At 41.3% G+C, this 17559-nt stretch overlaps 1 protein-coding gene across 2 annotated transcripts in view; it reads right to left on the bottom strand.

Annotated features, from left to right (window-relative positions):
• The window catches only part of CELF2 (CUGBP Elav-like family member 2), a 604346-nt gene that overhangs the window by 497712 nt on the left and 89075 nt on the right, over nucleotides 1-17559 (bottom strand). The window contains exon 1 of one of the 2 annotated variants that reach the window (XM_081820561.1): nucleotides 3069-3433. The exons of the other annotated variant lie outside the window; for it this stretch is intronic. Within the exon in view, the coding sequence (XP_081676687.1) occupies nucleotides 3069-3121 (53 nt within the window). The 5' untranslated portion in view covers nucleotides 3122-3433. Of the gene's footprint in view, nucleotides 1-3068; nucleotides 3434-17559 lie in introns of those variants that run through there. 2 annotated transcript variants of the gene reach the window in all.

Raw genomic sequence — 17559 nt, 5'->3', positions numbered from 1 at the left:
GGGTTAGCCTGGTGGTGGGTATTGAGGAGGGCACATTCTGCATGGAGCACTGGGTGTTATGCACAAACAATGAATCATGGAACACTTCATCTAAAACTAATGATGTAATGTATGGGGATTAACATAAGAATAAAAAAAAAAATTGTGCCCTGTGATCACTTTTCAGGAGCACGAGGTGTGGCAGAACCCCAGGTATGTGGCCTGGAGCAAACACCTGAAAATACTCCAGGTTATGCGGGTTTGAAAGCTTTTCCGCCGGTATATAGCAAGCATTCTGCTCATCTGTTAATCAGACAAGGGCAGCAATGGTGCCCCCTTTCTGCAGTGTAACTGGGGCTCCCACACCTGGATTTCGGACATTTTACTGACATAACTCCTATCACACATAATGCCCTGTATGGCGTTAGCATAAACCTCTTCATTCTCCTGCTAGATTATCCCACTTATGAGGTCATGTTATATCTTTCCTCTTCCCACGTATGCTAGGCAGCCTCTTATTGCTGGCCGGCGAATGGCTCAATGAATCAGAATTAGCCAAAAGGATGCCTCATTGTACACAATTACGGAATTTAAAATGCAATCCATAAACACTAGTCCCTTTATAATCCCTTATCCCAGGAGAGGATTAAACACAGTTAAAAGCTGATGGAATATGCTTACCAAGAAGAGGTGTGGACAGAATGAACCTGGGGTATCCTAAGTGGTCACTGTAAAAATGTCGCTCTTTCTCAGGCCTTGCCAGTCCCAGTTTGTGAAGCTTTACTTATTTTAGCCACAAAGTCAACTTCAGTTATGTTAGGCACACATTGAGGGGAAACACAACAGTATCACTGAGTTTTAAATGGGTTAAGACCTGGATCATTATCTAAAAAGGCCTTCGGAGGGCTGCATTGCCATAATTTGTAATCGGAGTCACACACATTTCTGAGCTAGGGTCCACCTTATCCACTGGCACAATACTGTTAATAAGTTAATCACCCAAAACAATGTTTTTAAAAGCACTCTTAAGAAACATTTCAATTTTAAAAGTAGGTTACTAATCCAGTTAAAGAAGCACAATAAAATTTATTTGAATAGCTACATCAAAAGAACACTTACAGAAGTACTTTTCCATTTCTTGATTAAAAATAAAATTTAAACCTACAAACAAGAAAGTATCACAGACAGACCCATTAAAATGTTCGTGCCCTTTCATCTAGAAATCTTGGGAATTATTTAATGAAAGCAAAAAGCTATGTGCGTGGATCCTTCAGTAACCTTTCTCAAATGTCACCTACTTCAGGAACCCTTTCCTGATGCTCCAGATGGACAGTCTGCCTCCCTGGAACCCCAGAAATCCCTTGTCCCTTTCCTGTAGCATTTCACGTGGTCTCACCTGCTTCTCAACAATGAACTTCTTGCAGCCACCATCTGCATGATAAGAACCTTTCTCATCTTTCTTAGCACCCAGAACAGTGCATCAATAACACTGGGCTGCTGGTTCATGGGAGAGTTGTATCCTATGCAGTCAGAAGTCCTTTAAGGAATCTAAATACCATGACAGGTACATGAACAATAAATACTACATCCCATTATGTTGTCCTTCAGTAAGAAAATAAAAAACCTTCTGCCCTTTTTTTACTCTTCAGAAAAGGGAAATACTACCAACACATCACTAATAGCTTAAGCATAACTTTTCAGAAATTTGTTTCCAAGTAAATGAGTTGAAAAGACTACTTAAAACACACACGCACACGCACACACGTATATAAGCTATCAGCACAAAGATGTTCATTGTGTTGTTGTTCATACAAATCAAGGACTGGAAACAATCTAAATTTTCAATGAACAGAGTAATTTAGTAAAATAAGGTACATCAACATCACGGTGCCTCATTAGTCATTGAAATTATGGTTATGAAGAATAGGCAGAAACATGAAAATACATTTGATATTTAACTCGAGAAAGGGCAGATTATAAAATGGCACATACTATATGATGTACATGTATAGCGCAAAGTTCTAGAAAACAAGATGTATGATTTAAAATAAGGAAATTAAAATGAAGATTGGCCATTTTTTTCCTTATTTGCTCTTTCTATTATGTTGTGGGCTTTTAAAAAGAATACAATTAGACAAACACTAAGGGAGAACTCTTAAGAGGGAAATAAGTAAGGCTAATTAATACAAGATAAATGTCAGGAAAAAAGAGGTCCCAGTAAGGTACACACTTCTATTCCTTCTTTGGGTCTTGGTTTGGTTCCAATGGAACCATGCTTGGGGGGTAGGTATTTGGGACAACATGACATCATGTAGAACGACTTTTGATAAAAATCCCTCAATTTAACACTTTCATATTTCAAAAATTGCCCAAAGTGGTTTTTTGCTGGGAAACAGCATTTGGTGTTAAGTGAAACCTAAAATTCCTCCTGAAGCCTACCAAAGGGGCCAGCTTAGACCCAAGTGGGGGTGATGCATGAGCTCTGCCCCTTTGCGCTCCTTGTGTTCTAATTTTCCTGGGCCTCTGAGAGATGAAGAGGTCAGAGTTCACCTTCTTAGGAGCAGTCCGAGAAGACCTCAGCTCATAAATTGTACTCATTCAGTTTTAGGGTCTGCTGAGCTTTTCGTACGACTGGCTTTGCCAAATTAGACCTGGCCAAGAGGAGGAAAACGAACCCACAGTTTCCCCAGACTCTCTCACAAGAGGAGGAGGAATACGGTTTTCTGGAAGAAGTCCGCCTTCTTCAGCCGAAGTCCTGAAGAGTCGGGCACATCCCGGCTCGCCCGGGGGCCTGAGCGCCCCGGGGAGGCAGGCGCGAGCGTGGGCGCGGGGTCTGCGGGGAAGCCGGTGCGGGCCCCCCACTTCGCGAGCGCGGGCCCCTCCCTGACCCCCCGCCCCCGCACCCCCTCCGGCAGACGAGGCCTCCCCGCGCCTCCGGTGCGCCTCGGCTGGGCGCGCGGGGCAGGAGGTCCGCCCGTCCCGCCGGCGGCCCGGCGCGGGCGGCTCCGACGACACCGGCTTCCCCGCGGGCGGGGAGGAACTTGGCGGCGAGTGGGACAGCCAGGGGAGAGAAAGAAAAGCAGGCCTACCTTAAAACTTTCCAGTCTCTGAGTGGCTCCAAGTCGGACATGAGGGACACCATGGTCTGGGGGCGGGAGGCGAGCGCAGGCCCGGGGTGGGGAGCGGGGCGAGGGGGAGCCGGTCTCGCGTCGGGCCGGGCGGCGGGGCGCCGGCTCTGCCCACTTCCCCGGCCGATAAGCGCTCGCGCGTCCCGGCTGCTCTCCACCCCCACATCAATCCTGCGCTATATTACTTCCCGGGCCCGGCTCATTTCTCCACACCACCTTTTAAAGCCCCTGTAATCTGCTCCAACTGATCAAATTTGACCTTTTTGTAGCCCACTTTATTCCAAGCACAGCTCTCGGTTAAATCTCTCTTTATTAACACCGTCCTCCTTGGCTTTCTTTTGGAACAAACACAGATCAAGCCTGAAGCCTCCAGACTTTACCAGCAATCATTTACAGATTACGGCAAACTGCACGCAGCCTCCTCCTCTGGGGCACTCCTCCTGCCTCGCGGATTTTTGCTTTCATATTCCTGTCAGAAGACTGGTTAGGTTTCTTTCTTCGTGTGTGTGTGTGTGTGTGTGTGTGTGTGTGTCTTGGGTTCTGGGACACTCGTGTGTGTGTGTGCGTGTGTGTGTGTCTTGGGTTCTGGGACACTCGTGTGTGCGTGTGTGCGTGTCTTGGGTTCTGGGACACTCGTGTGTGTGTGTGTGTGTGTATGTGTGTGTGTGTCTTGGGTTCTGGGACACTAGCATCCGGCTTAGAGCTTCCCCTCAGAGGCTGGAATTACATGACTGTTAGGATTTGTTTTTTAAAAATAATTTGGAATCGGGCTGCTAACAAGCTAGAATTTACTGTGTGTTTTCTGGCAGTGATTTTGCTACACCGCTTTTTTTTTTCTTCTCCTTTCTTTCTTGTGTTTGTAAATACCATGAGGGAGGGGATGTAGAATCTCTGACTGTTAAGGGAAAAGGGTGTGGGCTTTTCTCCCTCAACTTGCGTATCTTTTGTCCTTCCTTTAAAGCTGAACATCCTTTCAATGATCATCTGAAAATGTGCATAGCAGATGTTAGAAAATAAATATATATTTTGATATATATATATATATCTCAAGAGTAGGATTATTTTCCTCTAGCATCTCCTCTCTGCTGATGTAGTTTCTTTGTGAGTGTACAGATTCCTTATTTTCATAAAGCACTTCCTCTGAAGCATGGTTTTCTGCTTTCCCCCGGTTCCAGCTAAGACTCTACAGCTGAAGCTCTTCCTCCTGTCCTAGCAGGACTCTGGAGATAAAAGACCTTGAAATCATCTGGTACAGTGGGCTCCGGACAGAAAGTCTCTCAGGTCACTAAGATTCCTCTCAGAGCTGCGTGCCACATGAGCTTTACTTGATATTCTCTCTTTATCCATCAAATTTCTCCTTTTCCTACACTTATTTTAAAAGGAATTTTCAAGATCATTACCATAAATGGAAAATCAGCTTCACTGGTCTAATAAAACAATTGACCCAGACACATAAACCAGCTAAAGGCACTGATCTAGGGCTTTTTTTTTTCTCTTGGTTGAAAAGAGAGTTTAACCAATGTTAGGGAGTGTTAAGGAGACACTCACACGAACCGGGGACTTGCCCAACAAGGAAGAATAAAGATTTATTTATTTTAGCAGGGGGTGGGGGGCAGAGGGAGAGAGAATCTCCAGCAGACTCTGCCCTGAGCTTGGAGCCCGAAATGGGGGGCTCCATCCCAGGACCCTGAGATCATAACCTGAGCTGAAACCAAGAGTCAGATGCTTAACCCACTGACCACCCAGCCACCCCAGGAATAGTAAAGATTTAAAGGGAACATGATACGATTCAAATTTTGTGAATACCTTACTACCTAAAATCATCAGCCAGGAGGAAGGATTCCTGTCTCTTGCTTTTAGGCAGAACCTATCAAGAAAGAAGATCTCTGTTCTTTCCAGAGTCTCTACAGGGAAAGATGTGGTGACAGCTATTGGAAGCATGCTGCTTTTATTATCAGGAACTTTTCCTAGTCAACTCCAAATGGCCCCTCACAGCATTTTAAATCCGTTTCCCATCCCCCTTTTCTCGAAGGACTCCATCCTCAAAATATGCAGCAAACACTCAGCCAACATATGCTTGTTCTTCTACAGTCAAATATACTTTCCTTAATGGCTGGAAGTGACTCTCTTCAGAAGTACAATCCTCTTTATACTGAAATTAAAAAGAAGTTTATACCTTTTACCCCAACTATTGCCTCGTTGGGGCTTCATGCTTCTTCCTGGGCTGTATTATTGTCCCACTGGGGATCTTGGGCCACAAAGTAATAATGTGGAAACATGTACATAACACTTCTAATCCCCAAGGACGTCACCAAATGTGGGTGATAATAATAACATTTGTGCAGAGTGGACCTCCAAAGGGTTTCAAAGGCTTAGATAATTAGTAACGTGTTTCTCCCTTTAGAAAGTTAGCAAGAGAAAAACAAAAGTTTATAATGAAATAGTTTCTGTGACTGTAACGGCATCATTCTTATATCATGAACCCCCCACACCACTGAATTCAGATCTGGGGAAAGACAGAGAAGGAGGCCTTAACTCTTGGGGTTCAGGGTTAATGGGTGAAAGGGGGAGGAACTTGGCTTCTGGTCACAGGACAAAAAGACAACAGCATGCTCATAAACTATGAAATAACATTTTAAGGCATTAGTCCTTCCAAAAACTTTTTAAGGCAGTAGAAACTTTCCTCTGAAAAAAGTCTGCACCAAATTCAAGTAGAGAAAGAGACAATAGCAGAAGTTTATTACTAGGTAGAAGGAACTGTTCTCATTTCTTTCAGGGTATTAACTTGTTCAGTCCTCATAACTAACTTGTTAATGAGGTGAATTACCAGAAGCACCCCCATTTTGTTAATGCAGATGAGGATATTTGGGCACACAGAAAGTAAGCAAATGGAGGGAGCTCCCAGGGCTAGTCGCCCTTTGGGGGAGGGGTGGGACCCAGAAGGTGTGCCTATGGGACCCCAGGAACAACCATTGCAGGCACGCCCCCCCCCACCCAACAGAGAGGAATATTTGGGCAGAGAGCCTCTGCTGAAGGGTAGGACTGGGGCTGGGATCAGGTTAGGGATGGGTAAGAGGGGTTGCTTAAATCTCATGCTTTTATTCCTAGGGCTCCCTAGAGAGATCCTAGCTTTAAGGACACACTTTGAAATCCACTTCCTGGAAGTACTTGGTGACGAGGGAGATGAATGATCTTTTAAAGGTCGTATTGAGTCCAAAACACACAGAATATTTTGCCCTTTGCTTTCTCAACGCTGAGGACCAAGTGTTTCCTTACATACCTCTGGAGTAAGCCCACGTTTTCTATATCGCGGATTCCTTTTCCCCTTCCTCCAAGGACTACGTTCCTGATTCTGAACAGCTTCGCATCAGATGGATCCTTCCTACTAAGAGAAAGCCCATCAGAGTGATTTGCTCACTAAAGACAAACAAAAATACTGCTCTGTTCAAAACTGGGCCAACGGGGGTACCTGGGTGGCTCAGTCGTTAAGCGTCTGCCTTCAGCTCAGGTCATGATCCCAGGGTCCTGGGATCGAGTCCCGCATCGGGCTCCCTGCTCTGTGGGAAGCCTGCTTATCCCTCTCCCACTCCCCCTGCTTGTGTTCCCTCTCTCACTGTGTCTCTCTCTGTCAAATAAATAAACAAAATCTTTAAAAAAAAAACAAAACAAAAAACTGGGCCAACGACTCATCTATAAGTCAGGAAAAGCAAGAATAAAATTTCTATACATAAAACACAAAGGTTAAGGTTACTTAGCCTTGCGCAAACTCGGGCCAAAAAATATAATCTTCCTCCATGTCACAGTATGAATTACAGGATTTAATTTGATCTGTGTTCTTTTTTTCATATTTTCATAAATTTGCGCCTTTAAAAACTCAGATTACTTTGTCGTTGCTTATAATGGCTCTTCAATAGTTGGCTCTTTGGAATGCTCCCTATGTGTTAAGAAAGAATCCAATCCATAAGAAGCAATATTCATGAATTGTCTTACTATTACCAGCGCAAGACTCAACATTCTCCTGTTCATATAACTAAGGGTTTTGTGCTATCCCTGCCTCTTTCCAAGTACAGAAACCCAAACCCAAATCCAAACAGAAGCAACCCCACAGTCTGTACCTTTTCCATCCAAAGGAAACCCCAACCCCATGAGCCTGTGATCTCCACAGGTATTGGGCTTAAAGTCACCTGGAAAGCACAGTGAAAGGCAGAATCTCAGTAGGGAGACAACAGCAGGAGCCCAGGAATCTGCATTTCACACCAGACCCAGGACCTTGCAGAAGACCCCGAAAAATGCTGAGAAAAAGTCAGCAAGCATGAAGTTTACCAGGTCATATAGCCTCTCACATGGGCGTAGTCAATGTCACTGGAGCCAAAGCTGAAGATCTGTGGAAGCTCATCTTATATGTCAGAGGATCAGGAAGCACCTGGAGTTGTGAATTAGCCAAAGAACAAAAGAAAACAGGCCTTCTCCATCAGCGGGATGTTAGACTAACTCCTGAAGAGAGGTTTGGAAAGCAGGTATGAAGTCTCAGGAAATTTCTCTCCCACAAAATGTCTAACTTCCTGAGAGTAAAAAACTTAAAAATTAAAAAAATAATAAATAAAAGCACCTTCGCTAGGGAAAAAAATACACATTTTTAATGTCCTCTTTTTCATTCTCTGTTTGTCTCTTGATTCCTAGGAATATGATTATCCTAAATAATTTTTTTTGTTTTAGGAAGTCTTGCTTTACACTTATTTGTACCTAATTCTGTTACTTCCTGATAAAGATTCTTTCCCCTTCTGTTTCTCCCAGGCTTTTTTTTTTCTTATTTGCCAGCTCTTAACTTCTCCTCAAGTGGATAAGTTCCCTCTGTCCCTATAAGAAACTGAAATGACTAATTGGAAATGCATTCATTCTACTTCTGTTAAAGCAGCTTTCCTGGTCTTGTTGATGTGCTAGTGTTTTAAAGTTGGCAGATGGATCGAGCCCAGAATCTCCAGCACTTGTTCTTGACCCTGGAAATAGGATCCAGCTTTGCATGCTTTACATAGCAAACCATAGTGTGGTCATGATGATAGACAAGGGTTGCCAGATAAAACATAACACACTCTGTTAAAACTGGATTTCAGAGAAACAACGAGCAAATTTTTAGTGTGAGTATGCCTTCCCCAATAGGGCATGGGACATACTTACAATAAAAAAATTATTTGCTCCCCCCCACCACCGAATGCCAACTTTAACTATGGGCCCTGTGTTTTTATTTGCTGAATCTGATAACCCTATGCTAGATTGATTCTTAAATAAAAATAGCAAGATTACGGTGATTATTATTTTTCATTTCTGGTGGTCTATAAAGGCATCCTGATGTCATTGGGTAGGCATCAAAATGCATTTATTTAAAAGTTCTTAAAGCTTTTCTCTTGTCTTAGTTGTTATAAGCCAAACATAAAAAGCCACATTTGAGACTGCTTTTTCAACAAAGCAGGGATATGATTAAAGTATGCTTGTATCTTATTAGATATTGGGTATCAATATTGGGCATTAGGAAATGCCACCCAGCCATCTTGTCTTAAGCCTGGCTAGTTGATGCATTTTTAATTGGTGGTAGCATTGATATGCTCAGATGGACTAAAGCTGACGTTTTATAAATTGGGCAGCATCTTTATTTTATGCAGAGTGACTTGGCAGTTAACACAGCTGCTGTGTTTTGTTTTTGTACCACACATCAGCTCCTGCTGGAAGAAATCTGTACCTGAATAGTTAACCATTAATCTTCAGTTATATAAAATGTGTATTGTACATATCCTCACTTTAATGATGTCTGTAGAGACGAACTTCCAAAGATGGTCGGTTTTTCTTCTTCTTCTTTTTTTTAATAAATGAATATAACTTGAATGGAATTTCAAGTGCTTCCATGTTTGGCTCACAACAACTGATGCAATGGAAAGCCTATGAACAGAGACGTGTGTTTTGTTGCTACGTCAGTGGCTTGAGAATTACTATTATGGGACACTAAAAAAAAATTGCTATTATTTATTTTGTTAAAATTCTAAAGGATCTCTGAAGAGATAGCTTCGAAACCTGCTAAGTATAGGGAAAGGCCAAACATGTTATTCAGGGTCTACGTATGTACCAAATATTTTCTACTGATGCAAAGGCCCTTCTAGCAATTGGGAAGGAATGCTTTTTTCATTTGGAACCTTAGTCAGCTGAACAGGAGGGCAAAGTGGATTCAAGCTGGGGGAGGGGAGTGTGGGGTCTTTGCCAGGCATATTTTACAAGTGAGAAAGGAAGAGAGAGGAGACTCACACCCAGCCCGCTGCTTTTCATGCCATGCAAAGGAATCAGAGGCCAAATTTGATACATACAGTGGGAAAGAAAGGAAATTCAAGCTTTAACTCCTATATTGCCATGGAAGATGAGATTTTCAAAGCTGTGTAATGTCCTTCTTTGAATTCCCAGTCTGCTTTTGTTAGGATTCACGGCTTACACCAACAGGGACAAAGGAATGCCCAGAAAAAGGATGTATTGTTCAGACAGTCCCCAGGGCCCAGGCCTGGGAATAAAACCTGCAACATGGATCTTATAATCTTGTTCTGTTTTTCTTGAAATGGCAGTTTCAGATTGCTCTGGTGTTTGTGTCCTTACAGACAGGACTCCTCATCGGTTTTTAAAAGGGAAATCTGAGTTTTTGAGACAAGGCAAGCCCAATGGCCAAGTTGCCAGTCAATGAGACAGTGTCAATTTCTGCCCCTGGGGGAGGACTGCCTGACCAGGACTATTGCCCTTGAATCACTAGGAAGAAAAGATAAGCTTTGCATCATTCTTCCTGAATCAAACCCCCTTTTTAAATTATTGAATTAATAGACACAAAATTTACTCTACATAACTGCTATGCTTGTGTGAACTCTTAACCCTAATTATTATAAACTCTGTTTACAATTTGTTACAAACAATCCACAGACCTGCACTGCTCTGCTTTTCAAACACTGAGGAGTTACTGATGCAAAGTATGCTACAACAATTCTAAAAAAAAAAAAATTTAGATACTTTTAAGAATAATTTTAGGGTCTGTATTGAATGAATAGAAACTATATCCATTTATATTGTTGAAGAAACAAAAAAAATGCACTAAACTCTTCTAGTAAAAGATTAAAAATTAAAATCAATTAACTTAATAGCCAATTGATGCCAAAGATTCCTTAAGTCACCATTTAATGAGAAATTTTAAAATCACTTATAATTACATTAATGCTCTAAAAATTGGGACTCGAGCTCAGTGAAAATAATTCTTTGTTGACTGACAAGTTTGGAAATTACTAACTGCTTGTGACACAGCTCCAACTGGTTCCTCTAATTCCTATTTTATTCTTCATTAGAGAGAGGAAAACAAAACACAGCTGCCAGTTTGCCACAATTTAAGATAATCTCAATATATGAAAATCCAAGTGTACTGCCCAAAGATTACGTTTAGATTACAAAATATTGTGAAGAGTTCCTTAATATATTTAATTTCCTCTAGTGTACATAAGCATTTCCTTAGATCACTAAACAGTTGAGACACAGTTATAGGTAGAAGGGCCTAGAAGTGAAAATTAGAGGAAAAGTGTGTTGATTTAACAAACCTATAGCACTTACTATGTACTAGACACTGTTCTAAAGTCTTTGCAAAAATTAACTCACTAAATCCTCATAACAACCTATGGGGCAGATATTATTTCTGTCTTCATTTTACAGGCATGGAAACTTTTTAGGTAAGAGGGAGGGTAAATGATCATTGTAGGGTCATAGCAGAGGCAAGATTTGAAACCCATTGGTCTGGCTTTAGAGTCACTCTCATTCTGTACATGGCGGGTATCTTGTAATTGACAATCAGAAACAAGTGTAAAGCATTTTAAAGTCAAAATGTAATTCAACTGGATGATTAAATTAATGAGCATGGTGATTTCAATAAGACTTTCCCATGAACATATCTAACTCATAGATCAAGGCAGAAAGCAGAAACCATAGGTTTATTCTTTTTTTTTTTTTAAGATTTTATTTACCTATTTGAGGAGAGAGAGAGAGAGAGCGCATGTGCACAAGCAGGGGGAGGAGCAGAGGGAGAAACAGACTCCCCACTGTTGGGGAGCCAGAGGCAGGACTCAATCCCAGGACCCTGAGATCATGACCTGAGCCCAGGGCAGATGCTTAACTGACTAAGCCACCCAGGCGCCCCACCATAGGTTTATTCTTAGATCTCTGAAGATGAACTGATCATCCATTCACCTCCCTTTAAAAACCACTTCTCTCAGCGTCCTTTCTGAGTGAGATAACTATAGTAATATAATGACCACTTGCTTGCCTTTGTAAACATCCATCCCTAATTGGTCCTACATAGGAGGAAACAACCCCTGCTTCAACCCTCATATATGTCATTTATACATACTCTACCAGAGCAAAAATATGCATATAAAATCTCTATGAGAATCAAGAAATATAAGTTAAAATACAATGAGATACAGTGTTTTACCCATTAAATTGGTAAACATCTTTAAATGGTTATATGCAATGGTAGAATGAGGTACAATTAAATGGGCCCACTCATATATGGCTGGTGAATGTTTAAACTGTTGTCAAGAAAGCCATTTGGTAATTAGTGCCAAAAAATTTTTAAAAAATATCCTTAGTATTTGACCCAGAAATTTCACTTCTAAAGGTTTTTATTTTCAAGATTTATGCAGAAGGATATTCATTGCAATACTAATGATATTAATGAACTATTAGAGGCCACCTAAATGTCCAACAATTTAAGGTACATGAATATGTTGTAACTATGTTACAATGTTTGTAACTACAAGATGGGATATTATGAAGCCATTAAAGCCATGCTTTGGTGGAATAACTCTGAAAAACCTTCCAAATAAGTGAAAAATGTAGGACATAGTACGTTAAAGATACGTATTATCAATATTTTGTGTTGCTACCAGGGATTGGAAACTCAACTGCCAACAGTCCACAAAGGCATTCTAGTGAGTGAAACTGGCAAGGAAGAGGTCCATTAAAATGCAACAATCTTCCTTTCTCCAGTTTTTCTGGAATATTCAGTCTTCTTTCTCTTTTACCATTATGTTTCCTCCCCCTACCACCCATCTTTCTTTTTCCCACTCTTATTGAAGACCAGACACAGAAATATCTATCTATACTGTACACGCGTGTAATTACTTGCCATGGAAATTCAGCAATATTAAGGAACAGCACACAGAGTGAGAGCGGCTCGCTAGAGAGACGAGCCTCTGGGGGCAGGAGTCCTACCCAATCTATTCTTGCCATAACAGGTGGAGCCCACAGGTTACCCCTTCATTCAAGGATGACAGAAATCTTACTTTTTTAGGTGAATTCTGATTTGTATGGTTGACTTAAGATTTTACACACACACACACACACACACACACACACACAGAGCGAGGACCAAACAAAACACATTGAGAGACTTCAAGTTTGTGACTTCCAGTATCCACACTTACGTGCAGGAATGCAAAAACAACTGTTAAGAAACATATAAAAATACAATGACTAGCATCATTTTGGACAAGATTGGGTGCATCAGGGGTGGTACAGCTGTAGACAGCTAGCGTAACTTCAATCGTTTTATTTTCTTTTACACGTTTGCTATTTCCTAAGTTCTCTCCATGTATTTTTTTTTCTCTCCATGTATTTCTTTTTATAATCAGAGATCTATGACCTCCTCTTGTATTACTGTATCTATTTAGTAATCCTTTTGGGAGATATAGAGTAGTTTAAAAAACATGCATGGCCCTATTTTGAAGTTTGTCTCCCATCTCACATTTCTAGGTATGTCCACACACCTACGTGGTTATAGATCATGTTCTTATTCATGAAATCATTACTTCTAAGCTGTCAGAAGCTTCTTTGAAAAACAGGGGTCTAAAAACTTGTCTCATTTTTTTTTTTTCACTCCTATGTGGCTTACTCCTGTGATTTTCTGCTTAAATTCAGCTGCATTTTTCTTTTCTTCTTCAAATCACATCCAACCTTCTCAATTATAGCTAGGTGATGGTAAGCTATTTTCTAATCTAGTGGTGGAGACCTTTGATGGTAAAATGCTGGCAGTTCACCGGCCAAAGTGCCTTTTATTTTTTAAATGATTAGGACATTCCATAGCTGTTTGGACAGGCGTGGCTTTGGGAACAGAAAAGACAGTTTTAAGGTTTAAGTTAGCACTGCCACCTCTGACGCATGTTTCTCTGGACAGTCACCTTAACAAAAGGGGATTAAAAAAAGAAAAAGGAATGTAGCCAACAAGTACAGTACTCAGTCTAGGAAAAAAAAGAATGTAACAGGCTCAGGCGATTGAGGGTTAGGATGAAGTAACCGGTGAAAACGACAAAGCCCTCTCTTTCTGTTGGACAAAGCATGCTTTTCACAAAGCTCAAAACGAATTAATTACGGAATTATGGCTGCACACATACGGTAAGCTTTATTCACCCTGACCCCCTCTGGGTGTCTTCTGTTTAAAGGGTGAGGCTTCTTGGAAACAAGCTTGTTTGACCATTTCTCTTGTTTATAGAGCATGCATTTTACGAAAATTGGGAACACAGAGAGAAAAATCTGGATTTCATTTTTAACCAGCCATTGTTTTTCTAATTTCTCTATTTTCCTGAAAGCATATTGTATTTTTTAAAGTATTAAATAAAAAGAGAAAATGAAAATTGTTCACATTATTATAGAATAAAAACAAGTGTATCCTAGCCATTAGGCTGACATTATTCGATCAGAAAATAGAGTAATTCATTCTCAAAGGAAGGCTTGATAGAATCTTTAAAATGAGGTGTGTGTGTGTGTATGTGTATGTGTGATATCAAACCTTAAGGGCTTTCTTTCCGCTGAAGCATTAAAAAGTGAGAATTCTGATTTCTTGTTGACAATGTTTAAATGAATATGTCAATTTATAATTACAAATGGAAAGGGAAACTTTTTATAACTGAATATTTAACATATATTACAGTTATAACACAAACTACATAATGTGGTTCTTGCCCCATTTTGGCCATGCTTCTTTTCTACAAAGGAGGGATCTCAAATCACTCACCTTAAAACTTGAAAATAGTTTTCTGAGATGGTGAGTTCTCTATGAAAATGGGGGTAGATTATTCTATGGCCTTTCCTTTAATGTCTATGTGTGTGTTTTAATAACATAATCCTTACAGGCAAATAAAGATCAAAAGGAGTCGAAGGCAAGTATTTCCTGTAGGGGCAGAGGGTGCAGAGAGGTTAAACTCACTATGTCTGTGATTTTCACTTTGCTTAATTGTAAAATGCTTCTTGTTCCTATAGCACCTTTGACCTCCATGACCCCCTGAAAATAAGGCTAGGCCATTTATTTCCTGTCAACTTGATTTCCATTCTTTGAGTTGAATCACAGAGTATAGAAAACTTGTCAGAGCAGATTGAGAAATATAGAAATATTTCAAGGGTTTCCGCTCTAACTTCCTTTTAAAAGAATTAACCTTTTACAGTTTTTTTTTTCTTTTTCCAGATGAATCACAAGCTGTGACTCAAGACTTCTCATCATCCAGATCTAAGTTTTATGATTGGCCAACTGTATGCCTTTGTGATGTCGTGGTGTAGGGCCATTTTTAGTGCCTTTTCTGAATACCCAACATGACCAGAAATCTGTAAGTAGACAGTCAAAGGAAATATTTATTCCTGATAACACTTAATATGGGCCAGGCACTTTATATACATGATCTCTTTTAATGCTCACATAAATACTATGAAGTATGGGGCGCCTGGCTGCCTCAGTCAGTGAAGCTCTTGATTTTGGCTGAGGTCACGCTCTCAGGGTCCTGAGATGGAGCCCAAGGTCAGGCTCTGCACTCAGTGGGGCATCTGTTGCCCTCCCTCTTCTTCTCCCTCTGCCGGTCCTCCCGCCCACTCACGTGGGCTCACTCTAAAAAGAAATAATTAAAATCTTTAAAAAAAAAGACTATGAGGTATGTATTATTATCATCCCTGTTTCACAAATGGGGAAGTGCACAGCCATTACATGGCGGACCACAATCCCAGCTCATGTGTGGCTGACTCCAGAATCTATGCTTTCCCAGTGGTTTTCAATCTTGGCTTGGAGCTTTCACATCTCAACGTCCAGGACAGCCTCCAGATGAAATCGAAATGGAATCTCTGAGGACGGTATCACCCAGGCATCATCAGTATTTCTAAAAACTTCCAGGTGATGCTAATGTGCAGGGTGGGTTGATACCATTGCCCTACAGGGATTTTCCCTTCCTTTCCTCCTTCCTTCCTCCCTCTATCCTTTCCTTCTTTCCTTCCCTCCCTCCCTCCCTTCCTTCCAAGAGAACGCACAAGAGCACAAGCGGTGGGGGAGGGGCAGAGGCAGAGGGAGAGACAGAATCTCATGCAGGCTCCACGCCCAGCATGTAGCCCAACACAGGGCTCAATCTCATGACCCTGAGATCATTACCTGAACCAAAATCGAGAGTCAGATGGACTCTTAACCCATGGAGCCACCCAGGCACCCCTAGGGACTTCTTTATTGATCACCACAAAAAAACAAGGGTTGGCTGTAATTCAAACTTGAGCCACATGCATAGGGAAGTTTTATGAATCTTCATTTTATATTTGAGAGTAACCCTTCATAATGGTTTCGGCGTGCAAATACGGTGGAATTTGACTTGAAAAATTTAAAATTATATAATTAGGCACTTTCAACTTCCGCTGTAAGCATTCACGGATCCAAGCCTGACAATATGAAATCAGGCAGTGGAGGACAGGTACCCACACATCAGCCTCCCATACAGGTGATGCGGGTCCACGTGTGTCCAGCTAGATATAGCAAGCCATCTAAACCCCAGAAACCTTCCCAAAGGCAGCAAGTTTGAGATCATGACCTCCCATTCTTATTTTGCTTGAGAACAACCCCTGCTGGAGACTGAAAGGATTCTTGCTCAGAACTTCAGCTAGAGGGCATTTCAGGTCTTCCAGAAATAATAATGTATTAGTTTCCTGGGGCTGCCATAACAAAATACCACAAACTGAGTAGCTTAAACAACAGACATCTATTGTCTCACAGTTCTGGAGGCTAGAAGTCTGAGATCAAAGTGTCGGCAAGGCTTGTTCCTTCTGAGGGCTGTGAGGGAGAAGCTGTTCCAGGCCTCTCTCCAGCTTCTGGTAGCCTCAGGCATTTCTTGGCTTATAGATGGCTGTCTTCTTTCTTTACGTGTCTTTGCCTCTGTGTTCAAATTCCCCCTTTTCATAAGGCCATAGTCATATTGGATTAGGGGCCCACCCTAATGACCTCATCTTCACTTGATCACCTACCAAGACCCTCTTTCCACAGGTCCTGGGTGTTAGGAACTTCAGTATCTTTCAGAGGGACACAATTCAGCCTGCAACAAATACTGTCTGCCAATGGAAAGAAGTTATCACTAACTAGAAATTGCGAAAATCCCCAATGAGAGGAAATTTCTTAATTTTTCCGAAAGAAGATAAGAACTATACCTTAAACATGTATAGCACTTTAAAGCTTAGAAAACATATTCTTAGACACTAACTCATGACCCTCACAGAGGCCCTACAGATTTACTAAATAAATGAAAATCAGAGAATTTGATTAAACACTTTGGGGCCACACAACTAATAAGGGTGGTGGGAGAGGTGGGGTCTATGGTTGAAGCTGTCATCCAACCCCACAATCTACTGCTGTCCCCAAATAAATTAGAGGTCCAGCCTGACTCATCACAGACCATGAAGCATGATGGCTGAGAAACCTCACATTGACTGAGCTGATGTCACAAAGAACCTGAATGGTCTGACCATGAGAAGGCAAAAGAAGGTGAAAATATTCTCCCTCATGGAGCAGAGCATTCAAGATGAGACACTGAGGGGAAAAAAGGAAACTCAATGCTTCCCATAAATACTGGTTATTGACAAGGGGAGAAGGACACTGAAGACTCGCTCTTTCAGTAAGTGGGTTCATTTTCACAAAATGCTTTCTTTGATGGAATGCTTGATTTCTTAGTGTTTCTGTGATGACTCAATAAGAGTAGAATGTTTTATCAACCATGCATGTTGCTTCTTGAAACATGCTGAGCCCCCAGTGGAACAGTTACTCAGAGTCTATAATAACTTCAACTTAATACCCATTGACAGGGGCACCTGGGTGGCTCAGTCGTTAAGCGTCTGCTTTTGGCTCAGGTCATGATCCCAGGGTCCTGGGATCAAGCCCCACATCGGGCTCCCGGCTCCTCAGGAAACCTGCTTCTCCCTCTCCCACTCCCACTGCTTGTGTTCCCTCTCTCGTTCTCTCTCTCTTTGTCAAATAAATAAAATCTTAAAAAAAAATCTTTTATTCTTATTCTTGACAGATATTCATATGTACAGAATTTGGGTGGGACTGGGGAACTCCACAAAATGGCTCTTTGGCTGTAGACTCTATATTAAAATACAA

The sequence above is a fragment of the Leptonychotes weddellii genome, chromosome 5, assembly GCF_054177405.1.
Source record: "Leptonychotes weddellii isolate Sample4059 chromosome 5, ASM5417740v2, whole genome shotgun sequence".
Taxonomy (NCBI): domain Eukaryota; kingdom Metazoa; phylum Chordata; class Mammalia; order Carnivora; family Phocidae; genus Leptonychotes; species Leptonychotes weddellii.
This window is presented reverse-complemented; position numbering and strand designations above follow the sequence as displayed.